This window comes from Staurois parvus, unplaced genomic scaffold (genome assembly GCF_062004578.1).
Source record: "Staurois parvus isolate SC_StPar_1 unplaced genomic scaffold, SC_StPar_1.0 ptg000750l, whole genome shotgun sequence".
Classification (NCBI taxonomy): Eukaryota; Metazoa; Chordata; class Amphibia; order Anura; family Ranidae; genus Staurois; species Staurois parvus.
The window spans coordinates 1,614,625-1,627,375 of record NW_028318546.1 but is presented as its reverse complement, the minus strand read 5'-3'; the positions used below and the strand labels follow the sequence as shown (position 1 = coordinate 1,627,375).

At 44.0% G+C, this 12,751-nt stretch overlaps 1 protein-coding gene across 2 annotated transcripts in view; it reads right to left on the bottom strand.

Moving 5' to 3' along the window:
• Window positions 1-12,751, bottom strand: part of LOC149445018 (putative cation-transporting ATPase 13A5) — a 133,702-nt gene that overhangs the window by 48,953 nt on the left and 71,998 nt on the right. For both annotated transcript variants that reach the window (XM_089654310.1, XM_089654311.1), the window contains exon 11: window positions 374-531. In XM_089654310.1, coding sequence (XP_089510436.1) covers window positions 374-531 — 158 coding nt within the window. The remainder of the gene's footprint in view (window positions 1-373; window positions 532-12,751) is intronic.

Sequence of the window (12,751 nt, the reverse complement as noted above, 5' to 3'; positions counted from 1 at the left end):
TGGGGACTCAAATTTGTAGAGTTAGGACCACAGAATATCAGGGTGCCGTGATGTGGTTCTGTGGCTTACGTGTGTATTTGCAAATGTGTGCTAACTAAATCCCTGTTTTTAACACATACTGTTAGACAGGTCAATTTGGTTGTTGGCAAGCTGGCTGGCGAGTTGATTTTTGAACCCTTTTTTTATTTTTAATTTATTACTGACATGCGTTGCCCAGTTCACTTAGTCCTTGCTTCATAAGCCAGTTAAAGACCGCAGCAGGTGCCATGTTTTACCTACTTGAATATTTACTTGGCTGTAAGATGCTCTCAGACATAGAAGGGATTCTGAATGTGATAATCTGACAGCACCTGCAAAAAAGTATTCTACTTACCCCACTAAACGAGTAAAGTGCAACTGTGTATATGACTCCAATGATGGAAAGTACTGCAAGCCCAGCAAGAACTTTCAAAACCTCTCTGTGTAATTTGAAATTCACAGGTTTGGGATACATAATTGATCTCACAAGGTCTCCCTTTGCAGTGTTGAATCCTAGAAATCAACATATATTGAAACTTCACATGAAGGTCAAACAAATTTGAATCTATGATTTAATTTACAGCTAGTAAGTTAAGAAATGATAATTAGAGTTGAATATCAGTTAAATTTGTTTAATTTACTTTGTTTACAGCAGGGAGTTTTTATGTTGCTTTTGGATAAGTGGTATCTCAATTTCTGTTCCTGAGACACATGGGAAAACTACACTTTTACTGTCACTGATATTGGTGTGCATTTTGGGAATATTTCCCTCACCTCCTCTTCCAGCAGGAACTGTCAGTACTGAGATTTCCCCTCAATGTAATCACCATGAGAACGGTACACCATGATAAATCTCACTGAGAACACATGTACTTTAAAAACAGACATTGGCTCTATCTTGGGATGAGCTGAGTGTTGTGTATGCACTCCATCTGAATGTTGAACATTTAAGGTGTTTGGAGTGGACAAACATGACAGCTTCTTGATGCCAATGGTTATTAAGGAAGCAGCGGGCGCACCACTGATGTCACCTGGCCCATTCACTTACATCGCTGGGAATCCCCACTCATGTAAGCAAAGGAACAGGGATATGGGGAGACATTGTTGCCTAAATATGGCTACATGGTCATATTTGAGTAATGATTTCACCATTATCCCCCACTCCTTCCACTATATTGTTCATAACAGCTCTAGGAGATGTTATACGATGAGTGACATAATCTTGTTTGATCATTGGATTTATTCTTTTGGAGGGTGTCAGGCATTGTGATGGACATAAATCTATATAATGGGATTTGTTTTCCTAATAAAGAACTGTGTGTTTTAGTTACACTTTACATTTTTTTTGGTAATGAGTTTGGGTGCTATGCACTCATTACCCATTCACATAGAGGGGACTGTGTGTCCCTTTATTGTTAAATGGGGCTTCCAGATTCTAATAAGCCTTCTGCCCTTGTTCTCATTAACATGGGGACAAGGTGCTTTTTTTTGGGGGGGGGGCAGTGCCATCTGGCAAGATAACTATCCAAGCTGAGGGTAAGCCTAGCATGGCTTATTAAGAGGGGGTGCATGCTAATCCCTTCTTTTCTTGCCTCAAAGCTGCATGCTGTAATGAGGGTCTGGTTTGGAATTTTGGAGGACCTAATATGTAGACTGTCCTAGTCAAAGACCTGAATTCATTCCCATTGAAATTTTGTAGGAGGACTTTAAAACTGGACCCTCATGCAAGGAAACTCACAAACATCTTGACACTAAAAGAATTTAGCAAATTTGGAGACGCACCAATTTGAACAGTTCCATTGCAAACAATAGGGTGCGATTTGTCATGCTATTTGAAACTGTCAAATCGCATGACAAGTCGTATCGTTGTGAACCAAGGCTAAGAGTCTGGTAAAGATGACTACAATCCCTGACTATTTGCTTACAAACAATAAAGTAGCTAGGTGATGTCTTTTTTGTGGCAATTTAAACACACCTTTTCTTTGTAAATGTCAGCTTTGCTATAGTACGTTGTATACATTTTATAGATGCGCCACTTCACAAGCAGGGTCAGTGCATCCCCAGGCATGTTTTTTAATGGAGTTTTGCATTTTTAATGTTTCACTTTAAGCAATACTAAAATCATTGCTCCCAGCCAAACAGAGTTTTAAACATTTTTTTTTGCTTCAGTATGTCCCTTAGACCTCCCATACCACTTTGTTTCTTGATATTTCCTTTCCTCTTAGCCCAGAAAATGACCAGAACTGTTTTTAACATTCAACTCCCTTTAACTTAAATTAAAAAAAAAAAATTCTGTATGGCTGAGACCAGTTATTTTTTATCACTGACGTTTATAGTAGAAAAAAAAGTTTTAAATTAATGGCAAATGGCATCTCCCTCATGCTTCACAGGCCCCAAAGGCTGCCCCAAAATTCACAGCAGAGTCTGACCCCTAAAAGTATGTTATATTGTGGGGGACATTTCAAAGGGGTCTGTGTGATTTTATTTTCTTTTTATTATGTGAAGTTTTTTTGCCTGCAATTTTATTAGAATATCCTACAGCAATAATGTTATAAATTCCCTGGGGGCACTCACTTTTTTCTTTTTAGCATAAATTCCCCCCCAAAAGCATGAGACCCCCCTAGAAATACATAGCAGAACGTTAGGTCTGGTATGAATTTTAGGGGGCTCCTTGCAAAAAAAAAAAAAAAAACAGAAAAAGTGTGAGGTCCCTCTAACAAATCCATACCAGGCCCTTACTCCAAGCATGCAGTGCCCCCCACCCCCCATACATTGTCACATGCCCTCAACATGGGGGGGGCCTCTAGCAAAGCACCTCATCTTCATGTTAATGAGGACAAGGGCCTCTTCCCTACAACCCTCACCTAGTGGTTGTAGGGGGTCTATGGGCAGGAGACTTATCAGAATTTGGAAGCCCCCTTTAATAAGGAGGCTCCTAGATATGCCCCCCTTCCTTAACATTCACAAAAAGAAATAAACAAATAATAAATATAACCACTCCCCACTGCCACATCATGTTGTATAATTAGTCTAGTTCTATACCATTCAAATAGACTATAATCCCGGAGTGGTGCATACCCAAAGCACTGAATCAATAATCTGAAAAAGACTGGAAAAATAGGGGTAAATTTGCACTCCCCAATTATAAAAAAATTGCAAAATATTTTATTACTACAAAATATATCTAAACAGCTTATTTCCTCTTTTATTGGTGGATGGTCATACAGTGTTCTGATATAATTTTGTAGTATTAAAATAGAAATAAAGACACCCAAACATCTAACAATTCTTTTATTAAAAAAAATAAATAAATAAAAGTCCCTCATTGTAAGTCCATCATTAATTATCATTCTTGCTGCTACTGACTCACACCCCCACCCCCTCCATAAAATACCTGATGTCCATCAGCACGCAACTGATCTTTGGCGGTAACACTAGCGGAATGAAAGCTCCCCGACCTTTCATCAGCTATAAAATGGAAGGGGTGGTGATAGTGGTGATATCATTGCATATACAAACTTCTGTACAACCAGCCCACCCATTCACAGGTCAAAATTGCACTGGTCCCTGCTGAACAGGCCAATTTTTGATCTGTCTATGGTCAGCTTAAGGCCCTTAGAAACAAGGGATGCCTATAGATATGGCAAGGAATTTAAAAAAGATTGCCAAATAATTTAATATTAATAATTTCACTGTAAGCAAAAAAAATATGGCATAGATTTCAAACAACTGGTAATTTGTCCAGGACTGGCCAGACCAGCAAATTGAACCATTCAAAGTTTAAAGAAATCTCCAGGAACCCCAAAATTTCATTGAGGGATGTTCAGGCAACTCTTGCAACATTTGGGGTCAACGTGCATGCATCCACAATGACAAAGTGACTGCACCAATTTAACCTGCATCTGGGGTGTACCAAGAAAAAGCCTTTGTTGTCCAAAAATGACATTAACTGCTTCCGTGCCGCCCTATAGCAGAAATATTATTAGAGGGTGGCATGTGTGCGCAAAATCACATATATATACGTAATTCGCGCTCCTGCGGTTTTCGCGGGCCAGGAGGTGCACGCATGCCCCTGCCGACCCGCGGGTGCTGTGATTTTTTTATGAATAACATTTTATTAAATTTTCCACATGTATATACATACATGACATTTTAAAAAGAAATAGAGAGAAAGAAAAACAAAGGGATCATCGATGCTAGTAACATGGGTAGAAAAATAACAGTATGCAATGACAATAGGGCAACATTGGAAGGATGATCAAGTCCGCACAAGTCAAGCAGGTTGACCAGAGGTGTAAACATCCCACGGGTTCCACACAGCTTCAAATAAGATTATAGAATCGGCATGTGAAGCGGTAAGATATTCCATTTTCCTAATATCTGCAATAATCTTAAATAATGTCAACATTGAGGGAGGTGTAGGGGAGAGCCAGCTCATTGGAATGCTTCTCCTGGCCGCCGTCAAAATATGCACAGAGAGTCTCCTCGATGGTCTAGAGAGACCTGGAAAGGGCAGGCCCAATAAAAAATAAAGAGGCTCAAAAGGGAGAGAGGAATGTAATACCAGTTGTAATAAGGCCAAAACCTCTTCCCAAAAGGGAGTGATAAGCCTACAATCCCAAAAAATGTGAAAAAGGGAGCCGGTTTCCCTCCCGCAGCGCCAGCAAGCAGGAGAAGCACTCAAGTTACAAGAATGGAGCACATCAGGGGTTCGATACCACAACATTATGATTTTGTAAGCATTTTCCTTATAAACTACACACATAGAGGATTTGGATGCGTTCTCCCATATTTTCTTCCACTGCAACAAGTCAATGTCAAAGCGGAGAAATTGGGACCACTTACGCATATAGCGATGGGTATCAATAGTTAAGGGAGGGACATCTAGCAGGAGCTTATATGTATTGGAGACTGTGCCCTTTTGATGTGGGCCCTGAATACACAGGCGCTCAAAGGGTGTAGGCTTCTGCAGAGTCAATGAGGGTGACAGGGTGGAGAAAAAATGGCGTATCTGCAAATAAACATAGAAGTGCTGAGGAGGTATTTGGGTATTTTTTTGGATGTCGGAAAATGATTTAAATTTCCGAGTCACGGGATGGACCAGATGACGCAGTTGGAAAAGATCGGCTGAGGCCCATGGGAGCATTCGGTGTAAGGACAAACTATCTGGAAGGGAGGGATTAAAGAGAACATTAGTCAGAGGGGAGCACTCGGAGGACAAAGCGAATTTAGCCCTGCATCTCTTCCAGATAGACAAGGAGAATTGCATGGGTCCAAGTAAAAGGTGTCGGTGAGAAGCGATGGCCACCGCTGACATATCCCAAAGCAGAGAGCATAAATGGGTCGGAGTAAGTTGTAAGGTTTCAATCTCAGTCCATTTGTTAGAAGGGCGTCTGGTGGACCAGGAGATTAAAAAACGAAGGTGGGTGGCATAGTAATAGGTCACAATATCCGGTACTCCCAAGCCTCCTCTAGAGCGTAAAGAAAGGAGTACAGAACGTGCAATTCTATGTTGTTTGTTGTGCCAAATAAAACGTAAGAGAGATTTTTGGATAGAATTTAGCTTGGACATAGGGATGGGGACGGGGAGAGTTGCAAATAGATACAAAAGTTTGGGCAGTACGGTCATTTTTATAACATTTATACGTCCAAGAAAGGAAATAGGTAGGGTGTCCCAAACTTTTAAGGAACGGGAAATAGCAACAAATAGGGGGGGAAAATTAGCCTCATATATGGAATGGTAGGAGGAAGTAAGGTTGGTACCCAAATACTTCAGCGAGTGAGTACACCAACGATATTGGTAAGATGCTTGGAGAGAGGTTAACATGTCGGGTGGGATATGAAGTGGGAGTGCTTCGGTTTTGGATGTATTTACCTTGTAGCCTGACAGGGTCCCAAATAATTGTAAGGTTTTATGAAGAACCGGAAGAGAGGTGCAAGGACTAGTTAGAGTAAGAAGGATATCGTCTGCAAATAGGGACAATTTATATTCACGCCCATGGGAATGTATCCCTCGTATGTCAGGGTTAGATCGAATGGCAGTGGCCAGCGGCTCTAGGCAGAGGATAAACAGTAAAGGGGAAAGTGGGCACCCCTGCCTTGTACCGTTCGACATCCTGAAAGAAGGTGAAAGAAATGAAGACAATCTGACCTCTGAGGACGGGGAGGAGTAAAGGACCTTCAGGGCCATCACAAACGGGCCCCGGAAACCATATCTCTCCAAGATCATAAACATATAGGGCCAGCTAAGGCGATCAAAAGCTTTTTGAGCATCCAAACTCAGCAATATAGCAGGGGATGAAGTTCTGTTAATCAGGTCGATCAGGTCAATAGACCTCCTGGTATTGTCCGCTGCGTGTCTGGTGGGCACAAAGCCCACTTGGTCCCTGTGTATGAGCTTGGAGAGGAATCGGGAAAGCCTATTGGCCAAAATCTTAGTAAATATTTTATAATCAGAGTTTAACAGGGCAATGGGGCGATAATTGTCCGGAATAGAAGGATCCTTATCAGGCTTGGGGATAACGGAAATATATGCACGTGAAAAATCAGCCTGAGGGGGGACACCTCTTAAGAGATCCTGAAACAAAGAGAGAAGATGGGGGGCCAAAATGCCTATGAACGTCTTGTAATAAGAATAAGGCAAGCCATCGGGTCCTGGTGATTTGTGAGAAGAGAGCTGATTAATCGTATCATACAGCTCCTCAGATGAGATATCGGCATTAAGGGCCAAAAGGTCAGAAGGTGATATCTGCGGCAAAGAGAATGACTCAAAGAAGGCATCGAATGACGTTTTACAAAAAGGAGGATGGAGATCTGGGGTTAAACAGTTGTAGAGAGTCTTATAATATGATCCAAAAAGTGAGGCCATTACATGAGGGTCATATGTAGGTGTACCATCTGATTGAAGAAGATGGTCTGGTAACGAGGAAGAAAATTGCGTTTTAAGCCTGTTGACTAGCATACGGTGGGGCTTATTGGAAAATTCATAAAATTTCTGTTTGACCCAAAGAAGTGATTGCACAGCTCTATGTGAGTCAAGAGCTTTGATTTGGTCGCGTAGAGAAGTAACCCTACGAAGACGGGTTATGGACGGCTTGATTAGCAGTTGACGCTCAGCCGAGGATAATTGGTGGATGAGAGAAGCCTTGGCACTGGCTGAGGACTTTTTCAAACGGGAGCCTATAGAGATACATATTCCCCGGAAAACGGCCTTGTGGGCTTCCCAAAGTGTCGAGGAAGAAGTCACCGAGCCAACGTTGTCTTGGAAGTACATATCCAATCCCCGAGAGAGTTCTTCACGGAAACGGGCAGTAGTGAGAAAGGTCTCATTGAGACGCCAATGACAAGCTTTCGGTAAAGAATCAGGGAAGAAAAGATTCAGAGACAAAGAGGCGTGATCGGACCATGTACTGGGATTGATTTCGGATGAAACCAAGAGAGGGAGTAAGGGGGAAGAGATAAAAAAGTGGTCCAAGCGGGAGAAACTCCGATGAGGGATGGAGTAGAAAGTATACTGTTTATGAAGGGGATGTTTGATCCGCCAAGCATCAAAGAGACGATGTTCCCTTATCAATTTGCGAAAAGATTTTGAAGAGGAACACTGCCGCTTCGAGGGGGCGGATTCAAATAGTACTTTCCTATCCTTGTGGGGGGACATGATTAAATTAAAATCACCTCCAATGATCATATGTGGTGTGGTAAAGGCATTCAGTCTAGCAAGGGTTTGGGAGAGGAAATGTAATTGACCTGCGTTCGGGGCATACAAGTTTAACAGGATAAGGGGAGAACCAGCAAACATACATTCCAAAATGATATAACGACCCCGTGGGTCGACTTTGGAGGAAATGACCCGAAGGGAGCAGTGTGTCCGAATCAAAATAGCCACTCCGGCTTTCCCAGTGGGATCAAAAGCTGAGTAGGAGTGGGAGAAAAACCTTGAGGCAAAACGAAATGAGCCAGTTGACTTGAAATGGGTCTCCTGGACAAAAATAATATCTGCTCCTGAGGATCGAAATTCCCTCAAAGCCATCCACCGTTTTTGGATGGAGTTAAGACCTTTGACATTGTACGATAATAACCGTAAAGCCATCATTAGATAAACATACAAATAGCAAATGAACCCAGATAAAGAATAATGGAGATAGCATCGATGAGGCAAATCTAAGAACAGTAGGGACATGAAACATTAGAACTAATAACATTAATGGACAAACCCAAAAAATTACAATAAAGAACATAGATATCCGTATGGATATGAACTTGGGAAAGACATCAGCTCCCAAGTCGTCCAGGCAAATGTCTGGACGTGATCGGGGGCAACATGACAACCGGAACATAGAAATCGGCAAACCCGGCCAAAAAGATACAGCATAAAAAGGCACCCAGCGCAAAAATAAAACGGAAAAAAAGGGAGGAAGAAGGGAGGGTGGGGAAAAGAAGGGAGAGGGGGAAAGGGGGGGAAGAAAAGGAGGGGGGATGGAAAGGGGAGAGGGGAGGAGATAGGGATACAACCTTGAAGAACACCTCAAAAAAAAAAAAAAAAAAAAAAAAAACATCAAGCAGGATCATCACTACAACGAGCAGGGCGAGGGCGTTGTGGAGTACGGGAAGGACGCTTCCGGCCCCTACGAACTGGTGTCCAGATCTTGCTGGGGGTGGCGGAAGGACAAGATGGCGTAGATGGTAGTGAGGCATTGTCGTCCGGCAGGGGGGGTAATCCCAGTTGCTTCAGGAAGGAGTCTGCTTCAAAAAGATCACGTAGAATAACTTGGGCGTTATCTTTGGAGACGACCAGCTTGAAGGGAAAACCCCAGCGGTAAGGGATACGAAGATGTTGAAGATGCGTGGTGAGTGGTTTCAGCGCTCGCCGTTTAGCCAGGGTAATAGGAGAAAGATCACAAAAGAGCTGAAGCCGGTCCCCTTTAAATTCCAGGGAGGGAACGTTGCGTACAGAGGCCAACAAGGCTTCCTTGCTCTCAAAAAAATGGAAGCGGACGATGACATCACGTGGTCTGGTGCCGTCAGCAGGCCTGGGACCTAAAGAACGATGAGCCCTATCCATGCGCCACTCTGCTTCTGGGACCAAGGGCGCGGTTGTGGTGAAGAAAGACAGGAGGTGTCGACGAAGTTGGGAATCGGCAATGGATTCAGATATACCTCGAATACGGACGTTTTGCCGGCGTTCCCTGTTTTCCAAATCTTCTTGCTGGAGCTGAATTTGGGACATGGTGTGTTTCAGGTACGCATTGTCTTCCTCCAAGACATGAACGTATTGCACCAATTCATCAAATTTATTCTCCAGTTGATCTGCACGCTCCCCAATCTGCGCTATTTCTCCATGAAGATCCAAAGCTAATTTGCCCACTTCAGCGGCAATAGTGGCGGTAATATTGCGCAAGAATACCTGCAATTTTTCTTCTAGCGTAGATATCGTGAGGGCAGGTGAGACATGGAGATTAGTGAGAGCGGATGAGGAAAGGCTCATCAAAGGATGCTCTGCTGTCCCCTCTATAGGGATTTGGGATTCAGATTCATCTATATGTTGGTGCTGAGAGAGTGAGGAGATTAGCTGCATTGGGGAGGCAGCAGGTGTAGTACCTCCTGCCGCCACTGGGGGCCCGTCAGAGCTCATCCCTGGGAGTGAGGATGTTGGCTGTATTGTGGAGACATTGTGGAGGGAGCTAGAGGCAGCTGGTGCAGTACCGCCGACCGCCACTGGGGGCCCGTCGGAGCTCGTCTGTGGGATCCCTGTTGTAATTGAGGCCGAGGATTGTGGCCTGTGAAGGAACCGCTGCAGCGGTGACGGCCGCGGCTCACGTGGCGGAGGGGAGGGGGGCTTCCAGCGCCCTATCTTCCCCATTATAGGACTGAGGTCTGGCGCGCTGGGTGCCCTGCTACTGTGACTCACCCAGGGACGAATATGGATTAGCGGTGCGCCGTGGGTGAGTCTCTTAGGTCGGGGGATGTACGGAGCTCACAGGAATGCGGCCATCAATGTTCCCAGCCGCGCATGCGCCCCCCGGGTGCTGTGATTTGACCCCCAAGGGAACAATCATCTGATTTAGGCCAGTGATGGTCAGCCTAAGTTTGATGATCGATCCCTGTCCTATCAGGGATCTTCCTGTACCTGTGTTTACAGTTACACAGGTACAGGAAATATTGACATCTTCTCTCTCTAGGCACATTCTGTCCCAGAGGGAGAAGGATCAAGACACATGTGAGTAAAACAGCACACTTTTCACAGTTAGAACACCTTAAGACACATTTAACCCCTTGATGCCCCCCCAGTTAACCCCGTCACTGCCCTGTCCCCAGTGTCAGTACAGTGTACAAATTTTTTTCTGATCACTGTATTTGTGTCACCGGCGACTTCAGATTGCGTTAGCATCAGTTAGCGCCCCTCCCAGATAGTGTCAGATTGCCCATCAGTACATCAGTAATCACATTTAACCCCTTGATTGCCAGGAACATGCTTACATACACAATAAACCTCCATTGCTAGTATAGTGTCTGAATGAATCAAAATATTTGATCAGATCAGCACTATACCAGAGTTCACATTAGTATAGTGTCCCCAAAAATGTAGTGTTAGTGTAATCAGCCCCAGCACCTGCATTTAGCCCCCCCCCCCTTCTCCCACAACAAGTGCAGTGTCAGTAGGTCACTGTCACTTGATACATTGCATACAAAACTAAATTGTTCGCAGAATCAGGCCTGATCTCTATTAGCACTTGCCGGTAAATGTTTTTGCAGTTCCTGACAGCAAAGTGTTCTTTTTCTCATGAAATGCACTAGGTACCTATACATTTAGTGGCCAAAATGTCAATGGAAAGGTACGCTAGTGAAGAGGCCTACAGGATTTTGAGCATGTCAGGTGAGAGATAAGGGGAAGACTCCTTGACACAATCAGCCTCAGAATATGCACCTGTAGACAGCAGAAACACCCTGAAAGATAGTTAAGATGATGGAGAAGAGGTCCCTGCTAAGATCAGGTGTTCCTGACCACGTTCCCAGGTTGCTGAGATGTTACAAACGCATGATGACTCTCATATGCAGCAGACTGCCAGTACTAGTGCCGCTCTACCTTTTGGTGAACTGGTGAGCACCAACGGCCTAGTACATCCTGATCTTTCACATACCAGCACTGCAGTATCACTTGGTGATGTGGTGAGTCCCATAAGTGCAGTACAAGCTGGTGCAGTGGCGAGCACAAGTAGTGTCCTGCAGCAACAAAGAATTTGTACACAGGCAAGAAGAGCACCTAGTATCCTTCCGGATGTGCTTGCAAATCCCGATTGGCAGTCCACAAATTCTGCAGCACTCATACTTCCCCCATTCACTGCCCAACCCGGGATTCAGGTAGAAACAGCAAATTTGATTTTTTTGGGCTGTTTTTCACAGAAGATCTGTATGCATTGATTGTGGATAAAAGCAATTTATATGCACAACAGTTTATCGCCACCAACCCAAATTCAAACCTTGCTAGACCATTCACATGGAAACCCATTACAGTTTTCGAAGTTAAAGTTTTTTTGGCCTAGTCCTCAACATGGGCATTACTAAAAAACAATGAATTGGTTGTATTTGTCCACAGACCCGATTCATCATATACCCGTATTCTCTGTTGCCATGGCCAGGCATAGATGTGAGAGTACAATGCATTTTATGCATTTCAATGACAATACACTGTGTCGTCCTCGGGGTGACCCTGAATTTGACCGGCTCCACAAAATTCAGCTCCTCATAAATCACCTTAACCAAACATTTGCAGATGTCTATACTCCCCAGCAAAACATCTGCGTTAATGAGTCCCTCAATAATTTTTCTGGCCGCCTTGCATTCAAACAATTTCTCCCCAGGAAGCGTGCCAGATATGGGGTCAACATGTATAAGACCTGTGAGAGGGCAACATTCTATAGATATAAGTTTCAGATTTACGAAGGAAAAGATAGTCATGTGGAGCCCCCCGGATGCCCAAACTACATGGGGAGCAGTGGCAAGATAGTTTGGGACTTGGTGTCACTCTTTTTCCATATGGGGTGCCACTCATAGATGGGAAATTTTTATTCAAGCGTGCCACTATTTAGACATGTGTGCAATTTTGGAATTGACCTAATCGCCGGATCGCCGCTAATCGCTTTCCCCAACGGCCTGTAAATACGCGTCTTAGAAAGGGGGGGGGGGGGGAAAGCCTGCTTGAGAAATGAGGAATTCTTTGCAGTGAAGTGGAAGGACAAATGGGAAGTTTTCATCCTCTCTTCCATTCACGCAGCTATGTCCATCCAAATTGCCAGGGCAGGTGGTGTTGTTGAAAAGCCCCACTGTGTCCACGACTATAACCTTAACATGGGAGGGGTGGACTTCAATGAGCAGATGATGAAGCCGTAATTAATTTTCCAAAATGCCAGACGCTGGTACAAAAAGTGTGTTATTTATTTCAATTGGCTCTATATAATGCTTTTGTTCTTTACAAAGCAACTGGACGAAGTGGATCCTTCTTAAAATTACAGGAAGAAATCATCATAGCCCTTCTCTATCCAGACGGTGCTGTAGCCCAAACCCCCATCCCAGATGCAGTTAGCCGGCTGCATGAGAGGCATTTTCCAGATGCCATTTCTGGAACCCCAACCCAAAGGACATCCCAAAAAAGATGTTGTGTCTGTAGCAGACATGGAATTAGGCATGACACATGCTTTTTTGTGTCTCCTGTCCTGGCCAACCTAGTCTCTGCTTC